The following is a 15,476-nucleotide window of genomic DNA, read 5'->3' as shown; positions in this document are numbered from 1 at the left end:
ACCGAGAGAATTTTCCAAGCAGAAAAAGCTTTACAGCTCTCATTGTGGACTTGAGAGGGAGGACTTTTTTTTTTTTTTTTTTTTTTTTTTGCATTTAGGGTTGTTTCAGAGCAACTTTTTTGTGTTTGAATTTTTATGGTTATTAAATAAAAGGGGAAGGGGGAATGGCTGAGGAGGAAGGATGAATGGAGGAATAGCAGGAGAGCATTCCAGCAAGCAGTTCTCCCCAGGCACCTGAGCCCCGTGCTCCTCTCCATAGCTTGTGACAATGTGCTTTCTGTGCCAGTGGCATCCAGGAGGGCCTCCCCACAGCATGCTGTGCTCCTAAGCAGGCCCTGCTTTTCTCATCTCCTTGAACGCATCTTTTATGAGGAAAACAGAGTCCCATAATGCTGCCGCAGTTAAAGGGAATGGGTGCGGGAAAGGAGCGGTGGAAGCAGAGGCAGCAAGGAGGTGAAGCTCCACTGAGCATCTCAGGCAGGCAAAGAAGAGAGGGGAGAGCAGGGGATAGGGATGGATTGAGGTCTCACAGCCTGTTTGCCCTCCTTCTCATAAAGAAAGACTGGACAAAGCACCAAGGGAATAATCTCACCACTCTCAAGTGTGTCATCCTGGGTCAGTTCCAGTTGAGTGGTGGTTGATAAAGAGCAAGGCGCATGCAACCCGGAACCATTTCTTTCCTTATTTCCTTCTCTTGGATGCAACTTTCTTTCTGCACCCTCTTTTGGTCTCTTTTACCTTCCAGTTGTTGCTGCCTTGGTGAATCATATCCACCTTCAGGACTGGTGACCCGTGCACAGCTAGCAGAGCCTGACTCACTCTTCTCCCCTACATGTTATTTCCACAGCCTTAGGAAGGTTGGGGTTTGGTTGTTGGGGTTTGGGTTGGGTTTTTTTTCCACTTCACTTTATGAACATTTTCCAGGGGACCAGGGGAAGGGAGGGGAGAAGAGAGACCTGAGAGGGTTCATTGTTTGGGTAATTTTCCCTACTGCTAAATGTCAACATCCTACGCTTGATGCTTAGGATAGTGAGTAGCGGGGCTTCTATTTCAGGCTTTGCAAGGGGTTGGAGAGACTCGCCTTATCTCTCTAACATGGCCCAAGCGATGTTTGGGTTCTATTTACGGATTTGAAGAAAAGAGGGAAGTGATAACCTCGCCATACGAGCTCCGGATTGGCTACCTGGCACTGGCTTCCCTCATCAGCACAGATCCTGGAACAGCCCTGGAATCCATTTGCCACTTGGCTTAATCCTGCTCTTCATTCTGGGAATCTGTCTTTTGTCTTCTGAGTGGTAAGATGTTGTACAGTTGCTGGCGATGACATGTCTCCAGCTAACCATCCTAGAGCGATCAGTGATCCTGGGGATGGGAAGCGTGCCCAGATACCTTGCTTTGCCAAGGACATCTAGGAGTTAAGCAACTGTTCCCACCATAGAGGGCCTTTGGTGAGATGGGTTCCCAGGGGACATAATCCACCAGAGCTGTCCTGGCTACTAACAACTCCCCTTTCCTGTGGATGCCAGGATTGATTTGCCTTGGTTTCTGGGAAAGGTGACTTAAAATTCAGAGCAGAAGGCATTCCTTGTGTGCCAGCATCCTGCTGTGCGCTTATGGCAGGTATCCTCAGTGCCTGGAGTTTGCTCACTTGTAAAAAAGGGTTAATAGTCTTTTAGAGGTGAAAGCCTGGCTATTAGTGGTTAGAGATCTGGACTGGGGCTCTGGGTTATAGCCTCAAATTTGCCTTTTGCCTGCTCTTGAAAAAGTAATTTCCTTTCTTTGCATCCCTGCTCCTTTGCCTGCCACCTCTCCCAACACTGCAGCCTTCTGCGACACAGGTATGTTACCGTAACGGAGCTCACGTCTAGGCTGAGGGATGTAAATGCTGCCACGCTGTCGGAGGTATTAATGGCCTTTGTGAAGTGCATGGACATCTCTCAGTGTCAGGCACCTTGTTGACACGTGTTTTGTCCTCAAGGAAACAAAATCAGCTCAATTTATGAAATTAGAGATTGTATTCTGTCCTTGTGAGCAGCAGGACTGTGCAGTGGTGTAGGAGATCCTGTCTCACCTTGTAGTCTTAGTGGAAAAGATGGAGTGATTGTATCAGCGTATGATGATGGATACTGAAGTAGACTCCTCATGACCAAGAGATTCTCAGCTCTTCTCTTCACAGACTTACATCTTCTAAAGAATCAAAACTGTGAAGAAAAATGTTAACTTCATTATGGGGAAATCAGTAAGTGAATGATTCATTAGCTGTGTTAAGAAAGCTGTTGTGAATATACTCTAGTAACCCAGGTAATTCCTTATTCAAGAACTGATGTCAACTCTTGCATATGTTAGTCCTGACCAAGTTGGGTGTTTTCTAGCTTCTAAGTTTGCTCAGATAATTCCTTCTTTTCTCATTTTCATCCTGGTAGCACATTTGGCTTCTCTTGTGATACCTGTTCGGATAAATGGAGAGTAATGAAAAGAGGCACAATCAAATGACATGCTTTCTAGTCTGAATCTGAGGTCACTGAATATATCTACAAAAATATTTAGAACTCACTGCGTTTGCACAAGTTTTAACTTTGGTCCAGCAAGCACGTACATTAGTTTATCTGGCACACGAGTGTAATGGAACAACTCACATGAATAAAGCTAAACGTGTAAATGTTTGCAAGATATGGGTCAATAATTCTTTGGAAATCATAGCAAACCAACTCTCTATTTTCTTATGCAGTGGTATTCGCTTATCCGTCTTAGACAAGTGATCTGAAATATCTGTAATAATCATTATGGTGTAGTTGTTCCAAATAGCTCACAGCCAGGATGCAGAAACTCAGCTAGTGTAAATTGTTATTGTTCCATTGACTTCAAGGGAGCTACAGGAGATTTTATGAACTGAGGGTCTGCCCCCACATTCTCAAATGTCCAAAACTGCATATTAGGGCCAAATAAGAGGTCTGCTTCCATGCGTGTCCCTCCATCAGGACCAATTTTTGTAAGTGTTCGCTGGCTAACAGGCTGCAGATCTGGCTGCAGTTGTGTGTGCTGAATCCTTCGAAATATACTGGTCCAAAGTCTTATCACTAATTCATCAGCACCTACACATATTACCTCTACCTAGAATAAATGGGACCAAACAAAGAATATTTTCTTTAAATTGGTTGCTAATACAGGTAGTGGTTTGGTCCACTTTCCAGCACTGAGCCATGAAGTGTAAGAAGTGACCGGGAGCAGGGTCAGGCAACAGTGGCAATATAGAAGAAATTGGCTGATCTAAGCAGTCCAAAAATTCCACTTTCCCAATAAGCACAGACCAGCTGATGGCTTTTCAGCATAGGTTTACATTAATTTGATTTGACAAATCACCCGAGATAATTATGTTTTTAGCGATTAATTGCACACTGAGTTTCTTTCTAGGAAATGTTCTTTCCCCCTCCTGCTAGTCTGGTATTTGCATATGTGTGTAAGGCTTGATCTCCAGTGGGTGCAAGTCAGCCAGTGGGGTTCTGTGGGGCATTAAACTACTGGAGTATTTGGTCATAAAGAACTGAAAATAAAGGTAAGAGACCGACTGCTCAGTAGAGCCGGAAATGAAGGACCTGACCCTGCTGTTTGGCAGGTCTCCCCTGCTTTCTTCATAGACCATCATGTACTAGGCAGGTTAGGAAGTTTGTGTACTAGGCAAGTTTGTATGTCAGACGTGTTGTAGGTGTATCACCAGGGCCCGCTTGGACTGGCCAGAATCACCTTGTCATTGATCTTTCTTTAGGAAGGATCCCAGGATTTGTCCTCCGACATGTCTCACAGTGGAAGCTGCTCCCTGTCAAGTTTAGTCATCTTAATCCCAGCAGAAGACAGAATCTCCCAGTGCTCTTGACTGGTGGAGCCCAGGTCCTTGGTGCCATCTTTGCATCCAAAATTTGGGAGTCATTTTCAGACAGTAGTTCGTTCCCCTAGGAACCACAAGAGTGCAGTAGTTTTGTGCATTTAAGAAGAAAGAGGTTATGATACGGGTTTTGTTGCCATCTCTGAAGTATCTAACACATCATTTTATGCTGTAGAAGAGTGGCTCTGGGGCTTTAGCAGGGCTGGTGGGGTTCCTGGTGAACATAAGGCTCCATGCAGTCCCTGGATCTGCTACAGACTGCTGACTACGGGCCTTGGGGACCACCAAGTAGTCTGGACCACTGGTCCATTGTTTAGAAAACCCTAATTTAAAAGCAGCTAAAAATGAAAGGAAATCAAGAATGAGAGTGGGAACTAGATCTGTGGTGATGAGAGTAAGAACTAGATCTGTGGTGATGGATAAAATCTTCTGCCAGACAAGAAGTATCTGAGGACAAAGCTCATGTCTTTGCTTTGTGTCTGCACAACTCCCAGCACAAATGGGTTCCCACTTTGCCTTGAAATCAAGTAACTATTTTAATATGCTGCAGAGCCCAAAACAAACTCCAAGGGAATAGATAAATTCACTTGGACTCTCCACCATGCTAATGTGAATACGTGGCTTTGAGATTGGAACTGGCTCATGCCTGGATGGCTCCAAGCATAGCAGAGTCAGCTTGTGTCTGGCTGTGGTTGACCCTTAGCAACCCAGTGAACCTTGAGAAATACTGGAGGGCTCACAGCACGGAATGAAATGCATTAATTCTCACTCTCCTCCAGCAGCATACTGCCTTGGGGGAGATGGAGGAGATGATGCATTTTTACATGAGTTGAAGCAGTTTTTCTGAGGTCTTAGATATTGACTGTGAAAGAGCTGTGATAAGCAATCTGTGGAGAGCTCAGGTGAAGGAGCATTGAGTCTTACTGATGACCCTAAAAGAAGAATACACTCATGATTAGCCTTGTGCATCATGTTTTTAGAACATTGCAGCTCATCCAAATTAAGACCATTTCCTTCTGTTCAACTGGCTGCTCTTGGTAAGAACAGTGCAAGATAGCTCATCCTTCAGTTCCACATGGTCAGTCTGTATGCAGCAAGTTCTAACCCTGGAGAACACCAGTGAAGCTATTCAAGGGACTTTTGTGGCACTGGAATTCAACTTTTGCTCTTAGCTCAGCTAAAGCATTGCTCCTTAAATTTAGCTATCTACAAATGCAGTCTTCCATCAGCAGAGGAACTGGGAAGCCCAGAGGAGAGCTCTTCATCGTTATTAATGTGTCTAGTAGCATATAGACATAGGAAGCAAATTCCCCCAAAATTCATAACTTAGGCAAGGTGAAGTTATTCAGAGAAGTACTGCAATTTGCACCTTTGTACAAGTTGTCAAGTGAGGCCCAAACTGTACCCGAAGCTGCACAGCATAATCACTGGCTTTTCTGTCTAGACAACCCGTGCCCAGCCAGAGGGATTCCCGATGGATGTGTCTTTGAGAAAAGTCACAACAAAGACATTCAGAGGCTGCAGGCTTTTTGGGCATGAGGCTTAGGCTCCCATCTAATACGAGAGGCTGGCATGCATGTATGCTCCCAGAATGTGGGCAGACAATTTTTTAGTAATAACTAGGCCTTTTTATTTCTTTTATAATCTGGCAAGCCATGTAGAGAAGGAGGTTTTGACATCCTTCCACCAGGATCAGTAGGGACGGTTTGCTTTTAATGATCTAGGCAGCGAGACAGACCATCTGCTGATGTAAATCGGAACAGCTCCGTCGCCTAAAGTTATGTTACGCTAATTTAAATCAGCCCATCATCTCCAAGAGAAACCACCTTTCGCTGCCTTCCCCCACCAAGCGCCAGATCCGAAGAACATTAAACCCAGGTACAACCTCATTGCAGAGGAACCACCCTGCAAGCCTGTGCTCCCCATTTACCCATCCAAAACCCGGTCCAAGCCTTCTGCTCACAGCCCTCCTCTGAACGTCCTCTCCTTGGAGGCAGAGCCCTGGAGGAAGAGGAGGGTGGGACGAGGACCCCCAAAAGATGACAAACTTGGAGGGCTGAGCATGCCATTTGTTTCCTCATTTCAGGAACCAAAACCTGGCAAGATCAAAGTGGAGTAAGGTCTCTTTTTCCATCTGCTTCACTGGCGTTGCTCCGGAGGTCACTGCCGGGGACAGAGGTCCTCACTGGGCCCCATCTGCCTTCCCCAGGCTCCCTCATTTATGCCCACTTGGGCCTCTGACATTCTACTCTGTTTTTCTTTCCTTGAAAATGGATCGGGAATTGGGAGCTGCTGCGCAGGAACGCGCCTGTTCCCCATTACAGCTCCACCGGGGCTGTAACACGATCGTGCCTGCTCCATACCCACACAGATATTTATTTATCCATACAGGCTTTCTCCTTGTTTTCATTAAGTTAGGCAGAAAAGGTTAATCTTTCTTCTGCTAAAGCTTCAAAACCAACCAAGCTAAATAAAATATGATTTCTTTCATTTCTTTTTTAAAGGACACTCTCTCTCCCCCCCCCCTTAAGTACCAGAATGAGGTCACAGTCAGAGATGCCACAAGAGTAAATTGAAAACAGGTTGAAAAAAAGTAAAAGGGAGAAAGACGGAGAGAGAAAACCACAATCAGAAGAAAGTGACTGGTAATGTTGCAGGGTTGGTTTCATCCAGTCTAGTAAAGAAGCTGTCAAGACTGAGACATTGGTGCCTTCCTACTTTCCCCTTTGTGCTCTTTCTAGGAAACTTGAAAGTGAATCACAGCAGGGAGGTCTCCTCTCATCTTCATTTCTACTTTGGTTTGTATTGCCTGGGTTTTGTCTGTGCTGCTCATGGCACAAGGACACAGGCTGAAGGTGTGGGAATGCCTGTAGAGGGTCCCAGAGCTTCCTTTTGCGCCTCTAACCTCCTGGAGGCTCCTGGCCTCACTCTCTTGTTTAGTCTGGTTGAACTCAGTGCCGTAACTCTTGTTGTCTTTGGTGGGATGGTTGATAGCTGATTCATCCTGCCTGCCGTCCACAACTGCTGGGCCCTGGCACGGGTTGCGGTGGAAGGACTGAGGCAGACTAAGACTGTTGGATGCAGCGAGCGAGCAGTCTGAGCCTGCTTCCATCCGTTTTTGTTCCTCAGTCCCCATTCCTGCCCATCTGAGCCTCCTGCCACTAGAAATGTGCTACTCGAGAGCAGATTGCCAGCTCAGCCTTGCAGACAGGCAGCTGAGGCGGGGGTGTCCTCCTCCTCCAGACCAGACATCAAATTGAGTTCCCAGGTGGCTGTCACAGAGCCACCACCGGTGGGCTGACCTATATGCCTCGGTGTGGCCAGACCTGCTGTGGCCAGGAGAAGTTTGCAAAGCTTCACAAAATGGGGCTAACCCCCCTGCAAGCTCCAAGCGTGCTGTTAGTTTCCTCTGTTTAGGGAGAGCTCTGACTCACCACAACACCAGAATCAGTATAAGATACATGTTTACAAAACCAAAAAGAGGAGCCTTGCCAAACTCCACAGCCGTGTCTGCGGAAGAGGACAAGGCAGTAGCAAGGGGTTGCATTGGAGAGAGAAGAAAGATGCTACCTGGACGGTGCTGCATCTTCCTGGCAGTCATCAGTAGAGCAGAGATTGATTTTCAAAAGCTGCCTGGGGAATTGGATGGTTTGGGGCAGACCAGTCCTGGGAAGGCAGTGGCATGGAAATGAGGGGGAAAAGAGTCTTGCAGGGATTTGGTGTACAGCTGGGAGTATCAGCATCCCTTTGCTGAGCACAATTGCTCCATTACCTGTAATCAGTGTGCAGCAGGTACCTTCTTTTGCTCTGTGAACAGCACTTACCATAGTGATGTTGAGCTCTGGTCTGGATTTTTTACTACTGAGAAGTGAACACAGGTGAGGCATCCTCACAGGAGCTGGTCATTTGTCCTTGATATCTGTAACAGCTTATTGCTTTATTTAGCGTGACATCAATTATTTATTACTATTAATGAAGGACACAGATGGCTGTCTGGTCAATAAAATATCTCCTACTCCACAGAGATGATCTACTTAGCTATCATTTACTCTGCAGAGAACCTTTGGATTCTTTCTGAAATTTAATAATGCGAGCAAAGATACTACAACAATCTAGGTTTGTGCCTCAGGGCTGCTTTGGGAGGCTGAAATCCTTCTTTATATTTGCTGGCGGGGTGTGTGGGAACACAGGTCCAGACAGGAAAGAGAAGCCCCTTTGCTTTCCATCACAAGCTACTTATCCGTATAATCCCTTTTATAAAGTGATCAAACTTCTTCTTAAAAGATGGTTAGGTTATTTGCCCTTCTCAGGAGTAGACCATTTATTCATATCCGATCTACTTTCTCTTGCTATTACTGCCCATTAGCCTAAATATTTATTTTCCATCTGAGTGCCTGCCCTGTTGATATATTCACAGTCATGTATTTCTGCTTGGGCTTTTTATGTGTCTGCTCGCATGGTAAACGTGTGCTTTTTTGTTATTTCCCTGTGAAGCCTTCTTTCCTGCTTTCCCTGTGCCTTGTTCGTAAGCACAGATGAGCAATATTATGCACTGAGCTCTCACCATGGCCTGGTGCAGTTAGGTCATTATTCTTCTATTGCTACAACATCCCAAGACCACTTTTCCTTGGTAGGGCAACACTGGTGGTCCATCATCCTCTTGCAATGCCAGCAGATGCACCTGTTGCCATAGTTCCATTCCACTGGCAAGGTCCCAGTCTAAATCTAGGGAATAACTTGTTTTCTGATCCTAGGGAAAGCTTAGGAAATTTAATTTCAGCTGCTCTCAGAGCACCGTGGACTGAACAAAGAGAGACTTCTCTTGTGTGAGACAAACAAAGAAAGTTGCCATGTGCTCTGCTTCACCCAGGGGAGAGCACAGAAAAGCAGCTCCCTGCGTTCACTGCGGGTTGACAGCTCTGGGTAGTCAGTTCATCCCTGGGGTGTCCCTTACCCGACCCCGTCTTTGCTCCACAGTCCATGCAGTCTGGCACCACCAGTGATCTCACTGCTGCTTATACAGGTGCAGAAAGGCTCCCAGCCTTGGGGCTGAGGTTTCAACACCTTTGCTAGCATCTGTTTTGCTATTTTCATAACTACCTCTTTGCTTTTGTTTGATTGTAGCAGGGCCAACGGGCAGGGAAAGTTCCCCAGAGGCTCAGGATTGAACACAAAGCACCCTCTTGCTGTAGGGGATTTTTTTGCAAGGGTTTTGGCTTAACCCAAGTTGACACTGTGTTGGCAGACCCTGAGAGCTTGATTTCCTCCCATGCAGGGAGACAGCAACACACTCCACAACGTAGGCAGGTCTGATCCATGGCAAACCAGACCATCGTGTGATGCAGCTGCTGCTGTGTTCAGGGCAGTGCTCGCTGCCAGCCTGTTCCCCTCAAAGCTACATGGAAAGACCATGAAAGATGGGCACTCTGAAGTTAGTGGGTGCCTTAAAGAGAGTTACCTGTGCAATTTCAATACATGCTTTAATTCAGTGGATGCACGTGACATTTTCCATCCCATTTCCAGTCTCCTGCAAGTCTGGTTCCACCCTCGGTGCTCCCTGTCTCAGCCCTGTGTTTTTCTGTCCTGTCCCGTCTCTTGTGCTCCCTGGCACAGATGTCCTGACTGATGCTCCTTGTACCCGGGGGCTGCCAGTCCAAATCTCCCCTTGGTCTTACCCAGTTGCTCATCACAGTCTGTCTGCTCAGCTATTTTCTTTCCTACCTCTCATCGGCTGCCTCTCAACCCTGAGTGCTCTGGAGGAAGGTGTGAGATCCCACAGCAGGCACCCATGGGATAATCTGTCCCACTGTGAAGTTTCTTCCTGGTCAGAAGGGAGGTTGCTTGAGGTCTGAAGAGGCTTCAAAGCTCTTGCTCTAGTTCAGCAACACAATCTGGTCCTGCTTCTTTGTTATGTGTTTGTGAGTCATCTGCTTTGTAAGTCACGGCAGTGTCTGTTCTCAATGACTTCTGGTGACAGGGAGTTCCCCAATCCAGCCTGATGTCGTATGAAAAGGGACGGAAATGAAAGTTGGAAATGAACAGTAGGGTTTTGTTTGTTTGTTTAAACCATAAATCCAGAGCTAAGGGGCTTGCTCAAAGCCATTCAGTGCTCGTGACTTCCAAGCAGTGATGTTACCGCTGCCAACCCAACCTGCCCATTGAGTTGACTTGGGGTTTGGTACGGACCCGGGGCTGGGGACTGGGTTAAGCTACAGAGACCAGTGACAGAGCCGCCTGAAAAAAAGTTTGGAAAGAACAAGTCATGCTGGGAGCATTAAAATGAATAATTAAGGCTTGGATTCCTTTAGGGGGGAAAAGAATTTATTGCTGCTCTTTTCTCTGGCCAAGGGGGACATTTGTTACTGAGTTGTGCATTTTGAGACAAGACGCAAATGCGGTTTGGGGGGGGCTGGGGAGGAGGGGATTTTTTCTTCTACCTGGGTAATCCAGCTGCACAGCGAGACGTTCTGGGCTGGTTATACCACTGGGTTATTTCTTACGGTCTGTACCAAGAACCAAGACTTGTGCTTCATTTCAGTAGTCCTCAGTCACTTCTGCTTTTAGAAAAATAAAGGAAGAAGAGTGCTAAGAAGGGAATTCTCCTCCTCCCTCTGCTGCGGCGTCTTGACATTTACACTTGCACAAGGTACCTGGCACAGCAATCTGGGTCCAGGTTTCCTTATACCAGCATAACTCTATCAGCTGCAGCAGCCCTTTCTCTGATTCCTGTCAGTGGGGGAGCACAACCAGGGCAGCTGCTCTGCTTTTTTTATTGCTTAGTATCTTGGGCTTTCAGTTACGCTGATGCAAAATGGGAATTGAATGCAATGAGCTCTAACTGATAGACAGCCTGCCCACTGCAAGGAGATAGGTTGCACGGCAGTGCAGAGTCATGCCCAAAAAGCTTAATAAATGGAGTGTTTTCGGTTTCAGCTGGATCATGATCTAAGTGTTTAATAAGCTTTATAAACCAGAATACAAAAAAAAAGGTTTTCATCATTTTTAATTAGTAATTTTTTTCTTCAAATGCTTGTAAAGGGGCGAGTGTTTTTCAGCACAGCTAAAGGAGCTCCAGTCAGTGCTCCAGGAGCCAGCAGAGTGCACATGAAAGGGAATGCAAAGCTACTGATATTCATTGAAGAAAAAAAAAACATACAAAAAACCCCAGCACATTGAGAGCAATTCCATCCAAGCTCTAAAAATGTCTCCTGTCCTGATAATCTAACATAGCAGAAACACATTTCCCTGTGACCGGTGATTTTTGAAAAAGGCCATGTCCCCTTTAAGAACTGAATGTGCAGTTAGGGCAGGAAAGCCCTATTTAGCCAGGCTTCCAGCTCTTCTGGGGACCTGGAGCCTGTCCTTGGATGGTGGTCCCACATGTGGTGTTTGCAGTGAGTCCACACGTTGCCTGTATGCTCTGTCACTGCACCCTTCCACTGTCCAAGCGATGACTTAGCACTGGCCCTGGTTTCTGCAGGGGGTCCTTATTACGGCTGATGGCCCAGGTGTGTTTTCTACTTGCTTTGTCCATATAGACATGGTGATATTCTCCATATAGACTTGGGGCCATTCCTACCAGCCACAGCCAGCTAGAGTTTGTTGATTGCCTGTCCAGTGTAGAGGTGTTCCTGCAGTGTTTTTTAAAGGGTCAGCAATATTTTTGCACCTGTACTGATGTTTCGGTCTTGCTCATCTCTTTGCTCTCCAGGAGAATCCTTGAGCTTTGCGGATGATTTGCTTCTGGCCTTGCAACATCCTGTGTGGCAGCGGGTAGAAGCCATGGAGATGGCCCCTGAAACCAGTCCTCTATTCAGTCATTTTCAAGTGCCTGGAACCAGATGGTCTGTACAAGTAAGGAGAGGCATGTGGGGAGGTGCTGGGGGTAAGAGGGGTTCTCCAGTGTGATTATTTAATTGTTATTAACCTTCTTGGTTAGCACCATGTTCCACCAAACACTGGACAAATTATGAGACTCTTTCTGTTGCTTTGAGTGTTAGGCTCACCTAGTGAAATGGAAAACCAGTGTCTGCCAGTACAACATGGGAGGCACTGGGAGTCTGTGGGAGAGTCCACGGGAATAGCTCACATTTTCAGTATGCTGGGCTTCCAGGTCCACACCTGTGGGATAAGGTTGTCTCTCATGCATAAACTGAGCTAATGTGGTCAGATTGAAGCAAGTTGCCAAATGCCTGGTGGACCGAAATAGCCAGCTGTCAAAAGTGAGATAGGTGTTGTTTATGTAAGTTGCTGTTTATATTAGTAGGACACATATACCAGATCAGAGAGACACTAAATCCATGTGCCCACCACCCAGCCACTTCTGCAGGGATGGCTGGCCATGCCTGTGCTGATGTTCTTGTTCGCTTACTTGACTCTTCTGAGATATCCTTTGAGCACATGGGATTGGATTTTCTGTTTGAATCCTGTGGAGTAATTAGTGTCCAAAGCAAAGTGATGATTTCAGGACCTGAATATTAACTTCTCCTTCAGTATTGTTTGGAGAGGGGTCTGGGCTTTTCAACCTTGCTTGTTAGCCAGGGCATCCTCTGTCTTGGGGGGGGATAGCAGGAGTCAGGAGAGTAAGAGAGAAAAAAGGCAAGGGGACAGAGGAGAGACAGAGTAAGCACACGAGAAACACCCAGGGCTTAATGTCAGAATGTCTGTAATAATTAAAACACATTTTGTAGTGAGTAATGAAACTTTTATGGGACCACAAAAGCATTTTAAAGTGAGAGCTAGCAAATGGTCTGTCAGCAAGAACTTCTAAAGATCTTGATTAATACTTTCCCTTTGCCTCCCCCTCCACCAGCCCCAGTTAAGTATGTTGACAGCCTCCGAAGAAGGAGAAGCCTTTATTGTGCATCTCTCGAGCACGGCTGTGTCCAGGAGCAGGCTCCAAGTGATACCTCTTGCCATTTAATAATTTTAAATGTTTTTCTGCTAAATATGTATAACACATAATATAATTATTAATATCTCTGGGAACTAGGCTTCTCTGACAAGGTGCCAGGGAGAGGCTGGAGCAAACCACAGAGCTTGCTAATAACCTGCCGCCCATAAAATCGGTTTGCGAGCTCTCAGCTGTTCAGCTTACGGCTGCCAGGGGCACCGGAAGAGGGAAGAGCTGCTGGGTTTGATGGGGAGGCTGCTGCTGAGGTGAACACATGAAGCTGGGAGCCAGAAGGTCCGGCTCTTGCGTAGTCTGGGCTGCCAAATTACCTTCCCCATCTGCTGGGCAAGGGATAATTGCACTCACCCATCACTTCAGGGGCTCTGTGATCTAATTCCTGATGTCTGCAAAGGGCTGGGAGAGCCTTGGATGGAAGGTGTAAGGCTTTGTCCAGGGTTGTGTCATCCCTTTGGTCAAAGCCAGCCTTCTGCTTCACGGTCGTGAGGCACATTGCCATGGAAGGGGTAAGGCCCTGGGGTGACGCACAATGTTGGCTTCATCCCCCAGGTAATGCTCAGCAGGGCTTGGCACGCCGTTCCCAGGGCTGTGCACGCTTAAGCGCACATGTATGGGCACAAGTTTGTGTTTGCACCTGTGGGGCATGGACCCACACTCCGGGGCATCCGAAAAATGTGCATACACACACACTACAGCACACCCTTCTTGGCATCTGCTGCTGCATGCCCCAGCATACCTGCGTGGACCAATACACCTACTGCTCAACGTGTTTGCATGCACTGCCATGAATGCATGCATATCCAGCACACACACAGACATTTGCTCCAACCTGGGACCTAACCAGCATGTGTTTACTTAGCATCTGTACATTCTCAAATACATAGGCACACACATTAAATATTCCTCTGTTCAGATGTCCATACAGTTGCAACACAGTATGAAGAAAGCCAGAACAGTGAAATGTGAAGCTAACACTCCGTTCTGAGCCCGTGCAGACGTAACAACAACAGAAACACAGGCACGGGGTCATTTCTTAAATCGAATTTCTTCTGCTTGTTTCATTTGTTGCTGTGGAAAAATAGCTATCTTGGAAGGCTCTGGCCTGTGTATAATCCTGACTATAGCAACTCGGCAGGGACCTGCACTTTTCTTTAGGCCGTTAGGTGAGCACACAGAGCCTGCAGCATCAGAGCTCTTCAAACACAAATGCTTTTGCTTGTTCAGTAGTCTAAGGGTATCACAAGAACCGAGAGAGAGGACTGTGAGATTGTGGAAGTCTCTTCTGCTCTGTAAATGTGTCGGACATCCTGTCCCTTTTCTTCTGTAGTACCTACAGCAATTACGCTCTGCTGTTGACCATTCGTTTGGAGTATTACCAGCCTGAGATCAAAGTTGGGCTTGAGTCTGAAAAGCAAAACCAAAAAATGCTCTACAAGCAAACAAATAAACAAAGTCTGATTGATTCCTCTGCTTTTGAGACTTCTGTAATTTCAAAAAATAAACTAACAAAAGGAGAACTAATTTCTTTGTCCTTTGCAATTTAAGTCTGATGAAAATATGATGCCTGTCATCCCTTTTCTTGCCGCTGCCTGTAGTACCTTGGGGTTGAGATGCTAGTCCCCATACAGAGGGTTTTCAGAGGGAAACTAGTTCACGTCAACAAAGATGCATGTGCTCCATACACTCATGTACATGTGTGGATACTCTGGCCGGTCTGTCAGACATGGGTGCCCATGCGTGTGGATCTATGCTGCAGTCATGTGAATGTGCTTGTGTGCATGCGCACAGGGACACTGCAGATGGTCCTTGAAGACTGTCAAGTTTGGTTTAAGCTCTTAAAAATCAAAAGTCTTATAATTCTTGCAAAATGCATCATAGGAGGGGGGAATGTTCTCCCCCGAGGTCAGCTAGACTAAAGCAGTCTGTCAAGCTTCCTCCCAGGAGGATCTGGAAGAGGACAAGGTGAGGAAGGCAGAGGGAGAGATGTCCGTGTGTCTGTTACATGCTCATCTTGCATGGACCAGCCAGTCCGGACAGCAGTTCACACCAATCAGACTGATGGTTTGGGAGCTTGGGAGCACCATGCTGTGACAGGCAACTGGTGATGCACTAAGCACCAGTCAAGAGAAGGAGCTCTGGCTTGTCTCAGAAGTCAAACTTAGCCTGGAGGACTGAGCTTACATTGCTCATGGCCCTTATATAGTTCAGCACCCTACAAACCCAACCGATCTCTTCGCTGTGGAGACAGGAGTTTCCCCTGTGCATCCCACAGCCTCCCTGAGCCTTCAGCCTGGCTCATCCATCTCTCTAGCTCATCCATCTGAGCTTCTCACCCCATCGTTCCCTGAGTGCCTCAGGATGCCTCTTCACTGAGCTGTACCTGATCGGCTGCTGGAAAGCAGCTTTGCCAGCCCAGCACGTTCATTTCAGATACTTGGGGAGACACCAAGTATCCCTCAGCCAAAAAGGGAAATTTTGGAAAGGGAAATGAAAACCCCCTCCAGCTCCTCAATGGAGCTGCAGTGCAAACACACCAACTTCTTCCCTGCACCACAGATACTGTAATTATAGATTAGATTAAATCCCAATGTTTCACTTTATTTACATTCCTGACCTAGCCTATTCATTTCCGGTGTTTGTGCCAAGAATCAGCACAAAATTTACTGGAAATAATATGGAAGTCAT

At 46.6% G+C, this 15,476-nt stretch overlaps 1 protein-coding gene across 1 annotated transcript in view; it reads left to right on the top strand.

The window, feature by feature from the left end:
• The window catches only part of ASTN2 (astrotactin 2), a 363,040-nt gene that overhangs the window by 318,140 nt on the left and 29,424 nt on the right, over positions 1-15,476 (top strand). Inside the window, 3 exon segments of the mRNA XM_075716105.1 lie at positions 11,592-11,618; positions 11,621-11,676; positions 11,679-11,734. Of these exon segments, the coding sequence (XP_075572220.1) occupies positions 11,592-11,618; positions 11,621-11,676; positions 11,679-11,734 (139 nt within the window).

This window comes from Pelecanus crispus, chromosome 9 (genome assembly GCF_030463565.1).
Source record: "Pelecanus crispus isolate bPelCri1 chromosome 9, bPelCri1.pri, whole genome shotgun sequence".
In the NCBI taxonomy this organism is placed as follows: Eukaryota; Metazoa; Chordata; class Aves; order Pelecaniformes; family Pelecanidae; genus Pelecanus; species Pelecanus crispus.
Note: the sequence above shows the minus strand (reverse complement) of the source record. Positions and strands in the feature narration are given on the sequence as shown.